Here is a 19,903-nt window from a genome sequence, read left to right as displayed (position 1 = left end):
TAAAAGCAGCTAATTATTGTCTTTAGGAAGAGGCATAATGAACCCAGTATTTGGCCAGGAACCACCCTTAATGCCGTGCACGAAGGAAACAGTGATGGACCACCACCCCAAAAGCCAGGCACCGGACTCAGCAGTGCTCACGTCAGCAAGGACCACAAATGACATCATCGCAATGTCATCACCCCCTGCTCATGTGGGACTCCACCTCTACTGCTGTGTATTAGGAGTGAGGCCCTTAGGAGGGATTTAAGTCCTGAGGATGGAGCCTCATCAGTAGACAGTGTCTTTACAAAAGGGGTCTGAGCTGCTTGCTGCTGTTAGCCTTTCCGTCTTCCCCCGTCAGGACACGGAGGTAGTGCCTCCATGAGTCCACCTTAGCGAATCTACCAGTGCCTCAGTCCTGAATGTTCTAGTCCCCAGGACAGAGAGACTTTGTTTTATTTCCCAGTCTTACCTATTTGGTTAGAGCAGCAGAGATTTAAAACAATAACTAGATTTATATATATAAAATCTTTTTCCTTCTGTTAAATGAAAACTTCATTGACCTCCAGTAATCTCACTAAGAAACAGCCTATAAAAACCAGCACAGGGCCAGGTGTGGCAGCACAGGCACTTAAGAGGCAGAGGCAGGGGCATCAGCTGTTACATCAGGGCCAGGCTGGTCGACACAGTGTGCTCCAGACCAGTCAGGGCTCCTAGTGACACACTTCCCGCTAACAAACCAGCCAGCAGTCCAACATGTCCCCAAACTTACTTATAGTAAACCACAAAGCCTTCCCCGGTGTTAAGGTTTAGGTAGCTGTAGTAGGGGTCACCAAATTGCAGCTTTGCTCCTATGAATGGCAATCCATCATCGTCCAACTTCTGCATAACCCGGGGGTCACCAGGTTTGACCCCAAACACAAGACTATCGTCCCCTTGCTTAAATTTTTCAGAGAGGTCTATGAACTCAGACTTGTAGACACTTCCATGAGCAAAGCCTCGTTCCCAAGAAGCCTTATTCACAATCTGTGGAGCCAAAGAACCAAATTAACTTATAAGACTGAGGGCAAATGTTGTAGAATATTATTTTAAGGTGTGTTACTTTTGTTTATGTTGCATTTGTTTAACTCTGTGAAGCTGTGTTACTGTTCCTGTCTAATACATCTGATGGTCTAATGGAGAACTGGACAGCCAATAGGGAGGCAGGAGAAAGGATAGGCGGGGCTGGCAGGCAGAGAGAATAAATAGGAGAAATCTGAGACGAGAAAGAAAAAGCAGCAGCCAGCGAAGGAGGACTGCAGGGGCCAGCCACCCAACCACACAGCCAGACACCGAGTAAGAAGTAAAGAAAAGGCATACAGGAACAGAGAAAGATAAAAGCCCCTGAAGCCAAAGGTAGATGGGCTAATTTAAATGAAGGAAATCTAGAAATAAGCCAAGCTAAGGCGGGGCATTTATAATTAAGAATAAGCCTCTGTGTGTGATTTATTTGGGAGCTGGGGGGCGGGCCTTCCAAAAGAGCAAAAACAAACAACAACAGGCAAACAACTTTCAAAATATAACCAGTTAAGATTTACTAATACTTGGTTTAGGGTAACTGGCATTTGATTTTGAAACTGCATTTCCAAATTACCAATGCTATCAAGATCCAGACTCATATGGCTTAAGACATAATCAAAGATATAAAAGGTAACTATACCAAGACCTCACATCAACCTTTACCCACAGTATGTACACAGATAAGAAGATATATGTACACTGGATGTCTTTCAATGTTTCCCTTCATTAACCTCAGACAGGAACGAACCATTTAAATGTATATAACTAACCATTTAAATGCATTTGCTATTATGTCCTTGAGGACACATAAACATTCCTTCAGTGATCTCACACTAAGAAAGTTCACAAACAGCAATGAGAAAAGATTAGAGTTACAACTAGCAACACTTACCATGGCATCTTCCATATCATAGCCAGTGTAGGAGATCACAGCTACAATGGCGTTTGTCCCAATTGGATAGTTGTCCATGTCATAATAGTCATACATGCACGGTCTCACTAGAGGGCTTTGAGGTGTCTGAAGACGGTAGAGTTTATTATCCGATCGGTCTTGATAAGTGAGCAGTGGGAAGCCCATGGTCTGTTTACCTACAGAGGAAGAAATGTCTTTACGTTGTTTCCAATCATCAATTCTCAACGTGCTTCGTAAAACTGGGAACAACTAACTACACACCACAGAGAATGGATAACGCATGCATGATGGCTCTGCTTAGTATAGACTATCACCAGCTTTGAGAATGAAGATGCTCTATCAAAACGCCTAGCCTATGAAAATAATGCTGGTCAAGGGAAATTCAGCACTGCATTTAATGATACTATTTATAAACACTTGTAACACCGCAAACACTACTATAATTCATATATGGACACAAATGTATAATATAATGGAAACATTGAAAGGTACAGAGGATACGTACAAGTATAGGACATGTGGGGATACACACAGAAATGTCAATGTTTCTAAATTCTGGGTAACAGAATGTAAGGTATCAAATTAATAACACACACATACACACACACACACACACACACACACACACACACAGAGTCTTAGTTAGGGTTTTTTTTTTTTAATGTATTTATTTGTATTTTATGTACATTGGTGTTTTGCCTGCATGTATGTCTGTGTGAGGTTGTTAGATCCCCTGGAACAAGAGTTACAGACAGTTGTGAGCTGCCATGTAGGTGTTGGGAATTGAACCCAGGTCCTCTGGAGGAGCAGCCAGTGCTCTTAACCACTGAGACATCTTTTCATTCCCCCTAGTTAGGGTTTCTATTGCTGTGAAAAGACACCATGACCACGGCAATTTTTTTTAAAGATTTATTTATTTTATGTATATATGAATGCTCTAACTGCATGGATACCTTTACACCAGAAGAAGGCATCAGATCCCACTATAGATGGTTGTGAGCCACCATGTGGTTGCTAGGAATTGGACTCAAGACCTCTAGAAGAGCAGTCAGTGCTCTAAACCACTAAGCCATATCTCCAGCCCCTGACCATGGTAACGCTTATAAAGGAAAACATTTAAGTGGGGCTGGCTTGCGATTTCAAAGGGTTGGTCCGTTATCATCATTGTAGGAATCATGATGGCACCAAGGCAGACATGGTGCTGGAGAAGGAGCTGAGAGTTCTACATCTAAATTCCCAGGCAACAGGAACAGAGAGAGAGATACTGGGCCTGGCTTGAGCTTCTGAAACTTCAAAGCCTGCCTGCATTGACATAGTTCCTCCAACAAGGCCATACCTCTCAATCTTTTCAAATAGTGCCACTCCCTATGAGCCTATGGGGGCCATTTTCATTCAAACCACTACAAACACATACATACAAAAAAAAAAAGACACACACACGATAAAAAATAACTAAATGTTTTTACAAATAATGGATGACTAAATCTTGGAAGAGAAAGAGAAATAAAGAGGAAGAAGCAACATTTTGGAAGCAATGGAAAAAGCTCCAAAGTAGATCATTGTTTTTCTTATAAAGACCAGTAAATGTAATCAGAAGACATACTAAGAGAATCTAGACATACAGCCAATCTCCTAAAAACAAAGATAAAGGACAAGTCTTAAAGAGAGGGACAACAGCACATACAGGGAAATTGTACTTTATAAGCCCTGCCTTCTAGTTAGTAGGAATGACTAAAAGGAGACTGTAGAGCAGCTTTAACACACTGAAATAAAAGGGCCTGTCCTCTCAGGATTATATGGCTGGTATAATAAGATTTCCTTCAAGTGAGTGTGAAAAAGAAATTTCAGAATAATGAAAAAGAATTTGCAGAATGAGTACAAGAGAATTTGTAGTCAGTAACCTGTACTATAAACAAACAAACAAAAATGCTAAAAGGATCTGAGGCGTGTACACCAATAACCCTAGTACTCAACAGGCTGAGGCCTGAGGATAATGTCTGCAAGCACCAGAAGAGGGAATCAGATCTCGTGGGAATACAGACAGTTACAGATGGCTGTGAGCCACCATAAGGGTGCTGGGAGTTGAACTCAGGACCTCTGGAAGAGCAGCCAACGATCTTAAGTATTGAGCCATCCTTCCAGCCCTGGAGGACACTGAATTCAAGACCAGCTCAAGGAAGGTTGTGGTGATAAAGAGAATATCAAATGCTGACGCTTTCATTTCAGATAGAAATCAAAAGCACTGAAAGTGATAGTATGTGAGTGACTGTAATGGTTTGAACCCCTCAAAAGTCAAGTCATGAGATTCAGACAAGCTCAAATCATTTCTCTGAAAATGTAAATGTCAAGAAGGACACCAACAAGCTGAAGAGCTCTGCTACATCAAAGGAGATAGATACATGCACTGCAGAACCCCAGTGATCCTGGACGGGCCTGATTCTCCGCCTCGCTCCAAATCGAGAAAGGACTAAAACATGGAGTGTGTGCTGCTCTTGCACACGAGCTTAAGTTCAGCACCCAGGTCAGGTGGCTCACAACTGACTGTCACTCCAGCTCCAGAGGACCCAATGCCTCTGGCTTCTGCAGACACCTGCACATACATGCAGTACTCACACAAAGACACACATACATGTAATTCAAAGTAAAACATTTCTTACGAGGAAGTCAGTGCTAAACTTCCTGATTTTGATAACTATCCCTGACTAAGAGGTCTAGTGGTTGGGAATATGCACTGATGTGTGGGAAAGGGGCACTGTGCTTACAATTTTCAAGTGAACAAGCAAAAGTATGAACTGGGCAGAATGTTAATGGGATAGATGACTGATCTGTGGGCATTCTTTATGCTATTCTTGAAAATTCTCAGATTACTTCAGTCTAACTTAAAAGCACTTTTTATGTGTGTGTGTACAACCACCACCTCCACCCACCTTACCCATCTGGCACTGGTACATGTTCCGAGGACTCTGGTTATGATCGGAGAAGGGGATGAAGTTGGCGATCACACTCAGCAGGCTATGAGGGAAGAGCTCCTGGTGTGTGGAAGTTCCAGCAAAAACCTCATCCTCAAAAATGGCAACGTTCATGAAGAGCTGGAGCAGAGGAAGGGGGGCAGATGCACAAAGTAACTGTGGCTGTCTCGCTGCTTTCCAGGGGTTAGCGCTCAAGGCTGCAGAATACTTTCCTTGCCCCAATCATGAACGCCGAATTGCTACTGTTGTGGTGGAGCTGGCATTGGACCCAGGGACTGTGTGTGCTAAGCACCCCAACCCTTTCCCCTTAGGTGCTTCATCCTACCCTGTCCAGTTGTGAAGGGCCGAAAAGGAAGACAAATATTTATTTATTTTGGATAGGCTTTCTCTGTGTAGTCCTGCCTATCCTGTATCTTACTCTGTAGACCAGGCTGGCCTCAAACTCAGAGATCCGCCTGCCTCTGCCTCCCGAGTACTGGGATTAAAGGCGTGCGCCACCACCGCCCGGCTTTTTTTTTTTTTTTTTTTTTAAATAAAATTTTAAAGTTGGCACAAACTCCAGTTTGGCAGCAGCAAAGATGTAGATGACAACTGAGACTGAGTCAGAGATGCCTCGGTCTCACCAACTGGGGCAGAGCCAGGTGCAAAGGAACCGTGAACACTGGGCAGGAAGGGCGGTTCTGTGAGCACCAGGACTCCCTCAGGTTCCCGGCAGGGTGGCAAGACATCCAAACTACTTAGTGCTGGACAAAGAGGGCCAGGAAAATAAGCTGGATTTTCTTCCAAATGCTTTTAAAAGTGAAAGCCGAGCCCCTGAACTGTTCTACATAAGCACACACTACAGCAGGTACCAACCTGTTCCATAGTTCCAATGAGTTCTTCTTTACCCAGTTCCAAGTTCTGCACAGGCCTCACCAGCCTGCAGGGAGTGGTGAAGAGGAACAGCCCTGGGTACAGGCTTGGTTTTCCTGTCATGGGGACCAGGACCACCTCCATCCAAGGAGGAATTCTTTTTTCTCTCAACACCTGTTTTGACAGAACATAGTTTAATTAAGGACAAATGTATGTTTTATCCCGCCCTCCCTGCCACCAGAGCCAGGTAGAATGGGAAAGGAAAAGCATCTAAGAAATTACATCATCTGGCTGGGTGGTGGTGGCACATGCCTTTAATCCCAGTACTCGGGAGGCAGAGCCAGGCGGATCTCTGTGAGTTTGAGGCCAGCCTGGTCTACAAAGTGAGATCCAGGACAGGCTCCAAAGCTACCCAGAGAAACCCTGTCTTGAAAAAAACACCCACCCAAATTACATCATCCTAGTAATAAACCTAGTGCCCCAAGGCCACAGCGATCCATCCCAGTCTCACCCCACATACAAGCTCACTCAGCCCACACAAGAAATGGCAAAAGATTAAGAAAAGGCAAGCTTATTCTCTGATGTCTGCAATATGGATCAATGAATTTCCTTTTAAACAATTACATTGAAAGGGTCTTGCGCCAGGCAGTGGTGGCGCACGCCTTTAATCCCAGCACTCGGGAGGCAGAGCCAGGCGGATCTCTGTGAGTTCGAGGCCAGCCTGGGCTCCTAAGTGAGTTCCAGGAAAGGCGCAAAGCTACACAGAGAAACCCTGTCTTGAAAAACCAAAAAAAAAACAACAAAAAAAAAAAAAACCAGAAAGGGTCTTGCATTTGAAAATTAAAAAACAAAACAAAATGGGGTTGCTGAGAAGGCTACATACTAAGAGTACATGCAGCAGGCACGGTACTCACATGTGTATACCCAAATACAGACATGAACATATGCACATAATTATTCTTCTTTTAAATCATAAAACACAAAAACCAAAACGGCCAGAGAAATGCTTGGTGGTGAAGAGCACTTCCTGCTCTCACAGAAGCCAGGTTCAGTTCCTAGCACCCACGCCAGGTGGCTTAGCCTGTCAGAACTCCACCCCCAGGGATCCAGCGCCCTCCTGTGGCCCTCACAAGCACTGCATGCCTGCATAAAAAGAAATCTTAAAACTTATTTGAAAAATTCCCAAGTGAAGGGAGAAGTACAAACCCAAGCTACGATAATCTAAAAAAGATTATAAAACCTATATGCACTTAAGGGATTCACAGCTCAACACATTATTGGTAAAAATGGAAGGGGAGGGGGAGGAACCAGGAAATGACAATTAAAAGGGACAGCATTCCAGTCACAGCAGCACTGAATTCTGAAACCTGCCACGCACTCTTCAACCTTAGTTAACCCAGCCATACCACACAGACACACCAAAAAAGGCCCTTCAAACGGAGAAAAGAATGAAAACCAAACTAATGATGATGGCCATTCCTCTGTTGAAGACCCTCGTTTGCTTGGGATTACAGGTGTAAACCACCATGTCTGGACCAAACTGAATTCTTTGCCTACTTATTTAAGATTTATTTATTTTATTTTATGTGTATGAGTGTTTTGTCTGCATGTATGTATATGTACCTTGTATTTGCCTGGTGCCCATGGAGTTCAGAGGAAGGAATCGGATCTCCCAGAACTGGAGTTACAAACAATTGTGAATGACCACATGGGTGCTGGGAATTGAACTTGGGTCCTCTTGAAGAGCAGTACGTGTTCTTAACTACTGAGCCCTCTCTCTAGCCCTTGAATTCATGGTTAACTGATTCATTGTATGCATGTGCACAGGTCCATGAGTGCCAGAGTGTGGAGCACAGCATGAGCCTCAGAAGTCAGCTCTTTCCTGTGACCTTGAGGGATCTAGGGGATTGAATTTAGGGCACTAAGCCTGATAGCAAGTGCTTGTACAGGATGAGACATCTCACCAGCCCCCGAACTGAATTAACATTCATGCTAATAGAGAACTGATAAAAGAAAGCCAAAATACAGAAAGAAAAATTTTAAAATCACTGGCTCATAAGACAAAGATAAAAATATTCAGTTCACCAAGCCGGGTGGTGGTGGTGCACACCTTTAATCTCAGCACTCAGGAGGCAGAGGCAGGCAGACCTCTGTGAGTTCGAGGCTTAGCCTGGTCTACAAATCAAGTTACAGGACAGCCAGGACTGTTACACAGAGAAACTCTGTCTTTAAAAAAAAAAATTCAGCTCACCAAAACAGACTTCAGTAGAGGCAGCAAGCTTAGGAAGAGCAGAATAAAGAATTCTGACAGGAGCTGGAGAGACAGGGGCTGCAGGGATGGCTCAGAGGTTAAGAGCACTGGCTGCTCTGCCAGAGGTCCTGAATTCAATTCCCAGAAACCATCTAAAATGAGATCTGGTGCCCTCTTCTGGCAGGCAGGCATACATGCTGGCAGAACAGTGTATATAATAAATAAATTAAAAAAAAAAAAAAAGAGAATTCTGACTGGGCTAGGAGTATAGGCTGTAATCCTAGCTGCCTGGGGAACTGATGCAGGAGGATGGCTGAGGCCTGTGTGCACTACAGAGCGCGGCAGGACAACTACCACAGTCACAATCAACTTAGTGAAGAATAGCCAAGGGAGCAGTAATAACTCAGCAGAGAAATCATCAACCAGTGGATGAAGTGAAGTTAGACGAGGAAAGGAAGGAGCTGTCACACAGCTTAACTCTCTCCACAAATTTCCCCTGAAAATTTTTAACTATACAGTGACGAACCTAGGAGGTTCAGGTTATAGATGCTCGCTCAGCTGGGAAGCAGGGAGTAACCAGCTGGTGGCACTCCTCTGAGGTCCAACTGGATAGATAAGCAGACAGGGACCTCAATGACACGACCAGGAAATGCTTATAGGTCACGTGTCTGTCACTGACCCCTGGAATTAGCTTCCATCCCGATTTCTTGACCACTCCAGACCATCCCCAGGACACCTCACCAACTAGGGAAGGACTGCAAACTAAACTAAAGGTGAGGAGAGAAGTGAGACCATCCACAGAGACCGGAGATCACCTTAAAGCGACGGAGAGCGTCCGCAACGTCAGGAGCAAGCTCCTTGTCCACCCAGCCCACCATGACGCCATCCAGCAGGACAGGGTAGCAGTCACTGTAGGGCCGACAAGGTGCCGCATCGACAGGAGTGACTCCTGGGGAGGGGACAGCAGGATAACATCATCAGAAGGTTTCACCCAGCATCTCCAGCGCCTGGAGACCCAGTCCAGCGACCCAGCTGCTCTATCCTACAACACAATGCTTTCATATTGCTTGTAAACATGTAAACTGCTTCATCAAGGACACACATCCTGGGAGAGGATGGCTAGGCACAAGGGAGGCTTTGCACAGAACGTCGATTCCTGACTCCTGTACCCTGAATACACTTTCCCAAGAAAAATCTAATTATTGTCAACCCTCCTTGTCTGCAGACTTTTGCTATTTTGACATCTGCTTGCTTGAACATTTTATTTGTAACCACAAAATTATACTACGGGCACCTGCAAAGTCACACAGCAGGAATGTTTCTTGGTGCACACACCCTGACATCTTGTCCCCATGCTCCAACTGCAAGCCAATCTTTCAACGTCTGTTCAAGGCCATGCAAACACTTAGTGCTGAGTGCTGTCCCTAAGTGCAAAGTGGCTGTCACAGGCCTCAGAGAAAGTTAGAGAAGCTGAGGCTGCTGGCTTAGACTTGAGAACTGAGCCCTAACCCCCAACTCCCCCCAAGCAATGGCTCGGTACAGGCTAACAGCACTGCCCAGTTAATGTAATACAGGGCTGCAAATAATGAGAACCAAGTCATTCAGTGAAAACGACATCTGCACACATCATAACTGCCACATAAAAAGAGCCAGTATTTCCCCAAGTGTCAAAGGTCACCACTCACTGCCTCATCTGTCCCCCACACCAGCTCTCCAGGGCTTGTGTCTTTTATTCAGCCCTCTTCCTCAGAGCCATCTCTTCCTCCACAATGGGATACACTGTCCACCTCTCTAACCTCTTCTGTTTCCTTCTGGACTTTGAGACAGGGTCTCCTGTAACCCAGGCTGACCTCAAACTTCCTCTACCTCCCAAGTGCTAGGGTTACGGGTGTGTGCCACTATGCTTGGTCTGATTTTAATTAACGACAGAACAAAGTATTCTCTGCCTTGCAGTCAGCAAATGGACAGATTGCTTATACCTCTGAATCTTGACTATTTCTTATTGCTTTCTCTAATGTTCCCTCCTTAATGGTTACTTTCCCGTTGGGTGAAACATTTTACATACTAAGTTCTTGACTCTTGACTCAATGTCCTTCTGGTTACTTGAAGCACCTAGCTATCACCTGACCCTATGATAGGAAACCCAACATAGGAGTCCTATGTTGCATTTCAAAAACATCAATCCACTGGTGACCTCACCCACTCACCAATAAAGATACAATACTATGGTTTTAAAACCACAACTGGAAAATCCCAGGACTAAACTGTTACAAAATACTCAAACAAAAGGATGACACCTTTAACTGTGAAAGTAAACTCAAACCAACTCCCAAGCCTAGACGAACAATACGACTGAGTTTTCCCCCAAAGTGGAGACAGTGGCTGCAAGCTACCAGGAATAAATGTCACCGATCTATGACATCAGCTTTATTGCATAAGCTACTCTTTAACTGAACTCCCCCAAACCAACAGTTTTCTACTTAGAAATGCAAAGATCTACCAGGGCACAGGAGAGTGGCCCAGAAATCTACACAAGAGCACCTAAACTCTGAACACTAATGGCGGTTCTATTTCACTTCTTTCTATCTTTTCCTTTTACAAAAAAGGACAACACCAATGGCATTTAACTTGCTTTAGCTCCAAAGAATGCATGAGAGAGAAGCCAAGAAAGCAGCCCCACTCATGCATGGAGGACTGAAAAAGAATTATCTGCAGAATCCCAAAGGGTGACGTCATTGCCTGATGCTGTTCAAAGCCATGAAACCCAGCTGCACTGTTGAGTGTTCATACCTAAGCCACAGAGCAAGGCTGGAATAGACGCTGTGTACACAAACTTTGTGACGACCTCACATATGGCAGTCAGGTGGTTCAGCAGCCCACACGGTGCCCCGTCTGGGGTATGCACAGGGCAGAGGAAGCCCCAGGACTCTGGAAGCAGCCTGCGCACTGTGGTGGTCCTCATCTTGGCAAAGTCAGCCCCTCTGTGCACACAGCGGAAGTGGGAGAGATAGCGAATGAAGTTCAGCTTGTCAGCCACAACACACAGGCCAGAATCTTGCAGGAAGCCGAGACCTTAATTAAAAAAGAGTCACTCAAAACAAGCAAAAGTCTTTTTTAAAAACCCAAAACTAACTGTTTCTGATGTTTTGATAAAACGAAAAAAACGTCAGGGCTGGGGATATAGCTCAGTGGTAAGAGCATTTGCTTAATATATTAATGGGCCCTGGGTGCAATTCCCCAGTACCAACACACACGCATGCAGGTGCACAGGTTTACAACACTAGTACTAGTTCTGATAAATGGGAAAAACTGAATGAGACTGGTCTGAGAGCTCTGAAGTTACATAAGCATTTGTTGGCATACTAACAAGAGAAATCAGTGGCATCTGTCTGAAAAATGAAAGCAGATTTCTGGATCGCAGTCTTTTTTATTTTCATTCCAATTGTTCATTCCAATACAAGTGGTTTAGGGAGGGGCACAAACCCAAACCTTCCAGACTGCAGCTGGTCAGCCCGCCCCAGATATATGTGGTCATCCGCTTTCTAGGAGTCACAGAATGTATTTTCACTAGCACTGGATTTACAGAAACAAGACACCTTGCTGAACCCTTCGGGTTGGCAGACATTTGTCAAAATTTACTATAACATACAATCTGACTTCAGTGAGGGTGAGCTTACTCTGGAATTCTGCAGCAACATACTTTTATTATATTATGCATATAATTTGAAAAATATAAACATGGCCTATCTGTTTCGTCTTACCTGTTTTTGAACGCAGATTCCCAGTAGCAAGAAGATATTCAAATGGTTTTGTTAGTTCTGATCCCATACTAAATATCTTCAACAAATTTTCATTGTTTATGGATACGTTGGTCTTCTGAGCCCTCTTATCTAAAGCTATTTTAATAGACACTAGCCAATTTTCCATTTTTTCCTAAAAGAAGAAAATGTTCAATTTTAAGTAGTGCATGCTTTAATTATCTCAAATGCTGCATCTACCCCACACAATCTACACAATCCAGAATAAAGGCCCACTGTCTATACATGTGACAAAGGATGTATCTTCAGCACATCCAGAGTTGTAAAAGATAGCCCTTCAATGTACAACTGAGAGTAAAGCATTCCTAAAGACAGAGACAGGAGGTATAGATCAGCGGCTTGTTGCGAGGTATTTGATTACACTGTGTAAAGATATGTCGTTGTGATTGCTTTAATAAAAAGCTAAACACCAATGCAAATAAAATAATAAATTTAAAAAATGTCCAAATACACACACACACACACACACACACACACACACACACACACACAAGAACAGGTACACACACATAACGCACACACAATTTTCTTTTAAAAGTCCAACAATCCAATCAATAAATGAGCTAAATGAGGAGATGGTTTTCAGAAAATGAAGTACAAATGCGTAACAAACATATTAAGACTGGTCAGCATCACCAGTCATCGGGGAAATGCAAATGCAAACAACGGTGAGATCCTATCCAACCTGTCAGGATGGCGGTCATCAAGAACATAAAAACGAGATGGAGAGGATGCAGACAGAGGGAACCCGGACACACGCTGGGTGTCACACACACAGAACGTGAACTAGCTCTGCCATTATGGAAGTCAGTATGACGGTTCCTCAAAATGTTCAAAATGGACCCATCACTCCTGTGTGGCCCCGAAGAATTAAGTCAACATATCACAAAGATTCTTGCACACTAATGTTTACACACCAATGCAGCACTGCTTACAGCAGCTAAGCTATGAACCAGCCCAGGAGTCCAAGAACAGAGGAGAGGAAAATACGGTGTATGTGTTTATAACAGAAGGAGGTTTTTGTTTTGTTTTGTTTTATTTTTAGCTATAAGGAATGAAGTTTTATCATTTGGAGGAAAACAGATTCAACTGAAGAAGTCCATTAACTGAAATCATATTAAGAACACTAAGTCAGCTGGGCAGTGGTGGCATGCATCTTTAATCCCAGCACTCAGGAAGAAGAGGCAGGCGGATCTCTGTGAGTTTGAGGCCAGCCTGGTCTACTGAGCGAGTTCAGGACAGCTAGGGCTACACACAGAAACCCTGTCTCAAAAATAAATAAATAATCAAAAGAAAGAAAACTGAGTCGCAGAAAAAAAAAACACTATCTCTTATTTGAGAACCTTGGGTTTTACATGGAAACATAAAATCACATACAGGTGACGCACAGAAATATGGACCTGGTATAAGTAGAGTTTTGATTCAGTTCCTCACTGCTAAACAAAAGGGAGATGATGCAAAATGCCCAAACTAGGAATTAACAACATGCAGAGCATACTTGTGTCCACCCACCCTGCACAAGTGGCCCCACGCCTGCAGAACGCACTCACCTTCAGAAACATCAGGAAGAGCTGACCAGGCGTAAGGACTTCTTGATTCACTAAACTATCAGGGTTGTCCTCCATGCACTCTCCTCTGGCTAAAGCAAAGAGCTTCCGGGTCATGAGACAAAGCAGATAAAACTTCTCAGTATCGGATTTCAAGTGGATACAGATGCACTCACTGAAAAAGAAGTAACTTGAAAGCAGTTCTGCTCTCCTGTCTAGTTCCCTACTGACCAAGGTGCCGGTTTCACGTTGACTGAACGTCCCTTACTTCCAAAATTGCTTCCCACCTTCACTGGCAACGTTAACAGAATACCGCCACCAAGTCTGGAGCTGTGTTCAGCAAGATGGCAGTAATTAGTAACCACCTGTAGCTACTCCAGTTCAGTTAAATAAGACTTCATTTTCTCAGCTGCACTGGCCACATCTCAAGTGCTCGGCTCCTAATGCTAGGGTGGTCTGGAACCACAGCTCTTTAATATAGGGAAATTCAGTAGCACGTTGCCTGCCACTGTCAAAGATACAGAGAGGAAATGTGTATCTATGTAGAGACAAAGTGATCACCGTAACTAACAAAATGTCAACATTAGAGACCTCCGGTGTCCACTGTCTTCCTTGGACACTGTAGCAAATCTGAAATTAATGTAGAATAAAAGAAGCAAAGCTGCCCTCCTGGCTAGGACCAGCATCCTACCCAGGCTCACTTCCTAGGCACGAAGCCATCCTTTCCCCTCCCCCACCCAAGGCACACATACTTGAACAGGAACTTGGCCGCCTCCTCATTCGGGTACCAGTCAGGAAGATTGAGCTTCACTCTGAAGCGTTCACCCAGATAGTTAAGGACCTGCTTCTGAGTGGAGCAACCCTCTTCCATGACAATCCTCAACATCTGAGAAACAGAATTCTTAAAGAAGGAGTCTTCCTCTTTGCCTTTGATGAGCTCCTGGAAAATCTGATAATCGGAAAAGCTCACAAGAGCCTGAAAAAGAAAAAAAAATTTTTTTTTAAGTTTTATTTTAAACAACTACCAAAGGTTTAATTCACTTAGACACAATCCTCCCCTCTAATAATTTCTAATGACCAAGCAAAACTAGCCCTCCAAAACAAAACATTCCTTTTACACCAGCCAAACATCAAAGTCCCAATGATTCTATTTCTGGGTATTTAAAAATGGAATTGTCTCCTCTTGATCTGAATTAGGGCTATCCCACATGACCAAAATATGGCAAAAAGGAGATGCCAGATTCCCAAGGCTGGGTCATAAACAGACTGCCCTCTACCTCATTCTCTGGGTTGACTTCCAGGAGGAAGAGGAACTGAGACCAAGGGCCACCAAGGGAGCCAGCAACTCGGCACCGGGTCCTGGTTAATCCAAGTGGCTATAGCACTTCATTTATTTTAAAAATTGTAATTCTTTACGTGAGAGTGGGAGTGCATGTGTGTGTGTGTGTGTGTGTGTGTGTGTGTGTGTGTGTGTGTGTGTGTGTGCATGTAGGTGTATACAGGCCACGGCACACATAAGAAGGTAAGAGGACACGTTTTGGGAGCCAGGTTTCCCTTCTACTGGGGGTTCTGGGGGCTAATTCAGGCTGTCAGTCTTGCATGGCAGGTGGAACCATCTCACCAGCCCAGCAGGACCTCCAAATACTTCACTGTGACCTATGACCTATGCAGTCAAGCTACTCTCAAATTCTACATCTCCAGAGACTCTGAGAAAATGTTCATTGATATTTCAAGCAACTGATTTTAAGAATGGAGCAGGGACTAATTAGTGTAGCATGTATGGTTTGGTTTTGTTTATGGTGGGGGTGGAGGGAGACAGGGTCTTGGTATGTTACTCTAGCTGGCCTCGAACTTGCAACCTCCAGTCTCATGGACTTCCCAAAAGCTTGGGTAACATACATGCACATGTACTTGAACAAAAAGAAATCACCCACACATCTACAGGACACAGCTTCCAAGGAGCCTACTCATATCAAAGACAGATAGATATTCACCCCATCTCACCTTAAGCGCAAATCCCAAAGGAAGGAAAAACAGCTCTTTCCGGTAAATAAAGTTCAACATAACCGTGCCATTCTCCACATAGTGAAGGTTCATATTGACAGCAGAATGCTCTTCTCTCACACAGTGCATTGAAATCCCTATTCAAAGGAATGGCAAGGAATCATGGCCTGTTTCATTTTCCATCTGACCATTTTACCGCCATAATCAAAGCCAAATCACTTGTTAAAATGTTAGCCAAGGCCCAGCATGGTGGCGCACGCCTTTAATCCCAGCACAGAGACAGGCAGATCTCTGTGAGTTCAAGGCCAGCCTGGTCTACATAGTGAGTTCCAGGACAGCCAAGGCTACACAGAGAAACCCTGTCTCAAACAAAACAAAACAAAATAACAAAAACCAAACCAAACCACCAAACAAACAAACAAAAAAAGATTAACCAAGGCTGGCAATCAAAAATGTGTACAGACCTTACCAAATGTTTTCTGGGGTACGCTGTGAAATAGGTACAGCTATGAATTATGACTAAACTTCCAAGTTTTCCGTCAGCTGGGACCCATGTCTTATAGCACCTTATACTTGGATCACCCTGCAGAGCACACTTCCTATTCACACTGCTCTATGGGACTAGTCAAGAGACGGTCATTTATCTAACATCCTGACGGACAACAGCAGAGGTCAGCCTTCAGGTTTATTATGGACACTATATCAACAGAATCAATGACTACATTTTCACATGCTGAGATACTGTTCTCCTGGGTGTTGTATCTATGGCAACTATTAAAGTCTGATTTTTTATCTCAACTATAAATGCTACACTATATAATCCTGCAGAAGTTAACAGAAAATGCCATATGCTATCTTATGCTGCCAAACACTGTCACAGGCAGCGGACACAGGCCAGTCCCTGAGCATGTGCCAAGGCAGTCTAAACAAGGGGACCTCTCGTGCCTTTGGACACAGGTGTTAAGTCAGGTCAGCCTTCATCCTCAAATGCAATACCATAAGTACATGAAGTCTTCTAGAGTAAAGAGACGCATGTCCTCACTGTGAAATCACTTTCTGGGTATATTTCGTTTCCTTAGTTAATAAACATTATACATATTAACCACTTGCAATTTTTCAGCTTCACCATGGTGCACAAGCCATGTCCATTCAGTAGAAGTTGCATTTCACTTTTTGAATTGAGACCTTTCCCTAGGCTAACAATGCTGTGTATTTTCTCATGATGTTGGATAGTAGCAGTGAGCCACAGCTCCCAACCAGCCAGGAGATCAAAAAGGAAAACAAATGATAATCTTCAATGTCCTAGGGTACCAATGTTTTTGAATACAGTGTTTTCATAGCTCATGATATATACAAAAAGCCAATCTGTGTATGAACATAAGATGATCAACATTTGCTCATAAAACAGGCTTTGTTTTAGGCGATTTTTCTAAAGTGTGCTCTGAGCACATTTCGGCTTGCCAAGCTAAGCTACAATGTTTGCAGGTTAGTGCACTGAGTGTCAAGCAATGAGCCCAGAAACCTCTGCAGGTTAGACAAGCGCTGCTATGGAACAGTCTTTGTATACTGTAAATATGTATTGCTCTCATTGTTTTTTTTTTTTTTTTTTTTTTTTTTTTTGGTTTTTTCGAGACAGGGTTTCTCTGTGTAGCTTTGCGCCTCTCCTGGAACTCACTTGGTAGCCCAGGCTGGCCTCGAACTCACAGAGATCCGCCTGGCTCTGCCTCCCGAGTGCTGGGATTAAAGGCGTGCGCCACCACCGCCCGGCTATTGCTCTCATTGTTAATAAAAAGCTGATCGGTGGATAGCTGGGCAGGAAGAGACTGGGTGAGACAGCCTGAGACAGAGAGAATGCAGGGAGGAAGAAGGGCGGAGTGAGAGGAGTCATCAGCCAGATGCAGAAGGAGTCGGACACACAAAATGGGGTAGAGGTAAAAGCCACGTGGCAGAATGTAGATTAACAGAAATGGGTTAATTTAAGTTGTTAGAACTATTTAGTAATAAGCCTGAGCTATCAGCCGAGCATTTGTAATTAATATAAGCCTTGGTGTGTTTATTTGGGAGCATCTGTGGGGCAGGAAAACTCCGCCTACAAAGCACTCTACCACCAAACCTGTCCCTGCCTCTAAGTACATTTTTTTTTTTTTTTTTTTGAGATAGGTTCTATTATGTAGCACTGACTGTCCTGTCTTGGAATTCACAGTGTAGACCAGGCTGGTCTCAAACTCAGAGATCCACCTGCCTCTGCCTCCTGAGTACTGGGATTAAAGATGCAACATACCATGCCTGGCTCTAAATGCATTTTTTAAAAATTAAAACAAATATATTTATTTATTTTAAATTGTGTGTGAGTATGTGTTCCCATGTGTGCAGATGACCACAGAGGCCAGAGGTGTCAGGTCCTTAGGAGCTGGAGCTACAGGCAGTTGTGAGTTGCCTAACATGGAGGCTGGGGATTGAACTCAGGTTCTCTGGAAGAAAAATAGATGCTCTTAAACTGCTGAGCCATATCTTCAGCCCCTCTAAGTGCATTTTTAATGTACAGTACTTTCAATTTACTACAAGTTTATTAGGAAACATCCATGTATGCACAACAATTACCATAATCAAATTGATTAAAATATCAATTACCAGGGCTGGCGAGATAGCTCAGGGGTTAAGAGCACCCCTGCTCTTCCAGAGGTCCTGAGTTCAATTCCCAACAACCACATGGTGGCTCACAACCATCTGTAATGAGATCTGGTGCCCTCTTCTGGCCTGCAGGGGTACATGCAGATAGAACACTGTATACATAATAAATGAATAAATCTCATAAAAAAAATCAATTACCACATATAGTTACCAACTGTGTGTATATGTGCATGTGGGATCAAGACACTTAAAATAGTACTCCATTCTCAAATTTCAAAAAAGCAATACAGTATTATTGATATTACAGTGCTGTACACTAGCATTAGATTGTATACATGTATGTGTATTCACACATGTGTGGTGGGAGTACTCTCTCCCTTGCAGGCACAGGTAGTGTGTATGTATGTGTGTGTGTGTGTGTTACTCTCCAATGCAAGCATAGGGAGAGGCCAGAGACTGTCATGCAGATGTCTTCCTCAATTGCTTCTCCACTTTGCTTCTTTTGAGACAGGGTCTCTCACTGAACCTGGAACTTCCTTCTTGACTAAAAAGCGGAAGCCCTGTCCACCTGTCCCCTCCACTCCAGCCCTAGGAGTAGATGTGCACGGCCATACCCTTCCGTTACTGTTTTTAAATGGAGGTGATGGGAACTCAATTCCTCACTTCCTGTAGAGAGCACTTTCCCACTGAACCACCTCCCAGCCCTGTACTTACTTGGCCTGTAAGTTCATGCTTTGATCAACACTTCCCCCAGCAACGCCACCCTGAATCTCACGGAAATGCTTAACAGTAAAACAAACCAAATCATATAAGAGAAACTCATTAAAGATTGTGTAGAGTTAACCGGGCAGTGGAGGAGCACGCCTTTAATCCCAGCACTCTGGAGGCAGAGGCAGGTGGATCTCTGTGAGTTCGAGGCAGTCTGGTCTAGAGTGAGTTCCAAGACAGCAAGGGCTACACAAAGAAACCCTGTCTCGACACCCCCCTGCACCCCACAAAAAAAAAAATGTATAATTGTATCTACTTTAAAAAAATTGTTTCAAGTTGTCTAAAACAACATTCCAATGTTCACCAAAACTTACCGAAATGAGTATAGCCAAGCCCTCTGCTTTTCCACTTTGGTCTTATCATTGCAATGGGGAAATTTCTCCGAGGCATAATCAACATTCGGATGACTTTTTCAATGCCATTGATTATAAAATAACCTCCCATTTCCTGCCAAAGAACAGGGGTTATCATCTGTTAAACAAAAGTATATGGCTAAGTAAACACAAAGCTATTTCTAGCCACGTGAATTGCCAACCCCAGAGAGGTACACACTGGTTTAAACGGACACCTGGTCTCTGAAAACAGTATAGGCTTTGGAAAGACTTGTCAGATACACAACCGGATCCCACACAGGAGAATGGATGGTGAGGAAGAGCGCCATCCCTTCCAACTAGGCAGACTCAGTCAAACTTGTCTTTCTGTCCCAAAGTATTTCAATTCCCAAGCACCATTTCAACAAAACTTATTCCAAAATCTACAGATAAAAATGCTAAGTTAAAATAAAGTCTGTGTGTGTGTGTGTGTGTGTGTGTGTGTGTGTGTGTGTGTCTGCATGAAAGCTTTGCTAACTAGAAATCTGGACTAGATAAATACAGGAAAATCTGTTTAATAATGAAGAGTATTTGCTAACTGCCTGATGTCAAACAGGCACATCCTGCTGATGCTCTGCTAACGAGGCACTTAATCCTCCCGAGCATGGGCCTGCCTTTTTATACCAGAAGAAACTGAGGCTTGGGGCAGCTTAAATCCTCCAAAGACCCCACAACTGATAAATGAACAACTGAATGTCACATCCTGACCTGACACCAAGGCCTAACAGTCTCCCCTAA

At 43.7% G+C, this 19,903-nt stretch overlaps 1 protein-coding gene across 1 annotated transcript in view; it reads right to left on the bottom strand.

Moving 5' to 3' along the window:
* Polr1b (RNA polymerase I subunit B) overlaps positions 1–19,903 on the bottom strand; it is a 28,779-nt gene that overhangs the window by 5,069 nt on the left and 3,807 nt on the right. Inside the window, exons 4-14 of the mRNA XM_052724531.1 lie at positions 19,109–19,241; positions 15,396–15,532; positions 14,144–14,367; positions 13,395–13,566; positions 11,788–11,959; positions 10,817–11,098; positions 8,842–8,975; positions 5,779–5,949; positions 4,887–5,043; positions 1,934–2,130; positions 755–1,008 (exon numbers count right to left, since the gene is read on the bottom strand). Coding sequence (XP_052580491.1) covers positions 755–1,008; positions 1,934–2,130; positions 4,887–5,043; positions 5,779–5,949; positions 8,842–8,975; positions 10,817–11,098; positions 11,788–11,959; positions 13,395–13,566; positions 14,144–14,367; positions 15,396–15,532; positions 19,109–19,241 — 2,033 coding nt within the window. The remainder of the gene's footprint in view (positions 1–754; positions 1,009–1,933; positions 2,131–4,886; positions 5,044–5,778; positions 5,950–8,841; positions 8,976–10,816; positions 11,099–11,787; positions 11,960–13,394; positions 13,567–14,143; positions 14,368–15,395; positions 15,533–19,108; positions 19,242–19,903) is intronic.

Source organism: Peromyscus californicus, unplaced genomic scaffold, assembly GCF_007827085.1.
Source record: "Peromyscus californicus insignis strain IS unplaced genomic scaffold, ASM782708v3 Scaffold_7__1_contigs__length_154581171, whole genome shotgun sequence".
NCBI classification, from domain to species: domain Eukaryota; kingdom Metazoa; phylum Chordata; class Mammalia; order Rodentia; family Cricetidae; genus Peromyscus; species Peromyscus californicus.
Note: the sequence above shows the minus strand (reverse complement) of the source record. Positions and strands in the feature narration are given on the sequence as shown.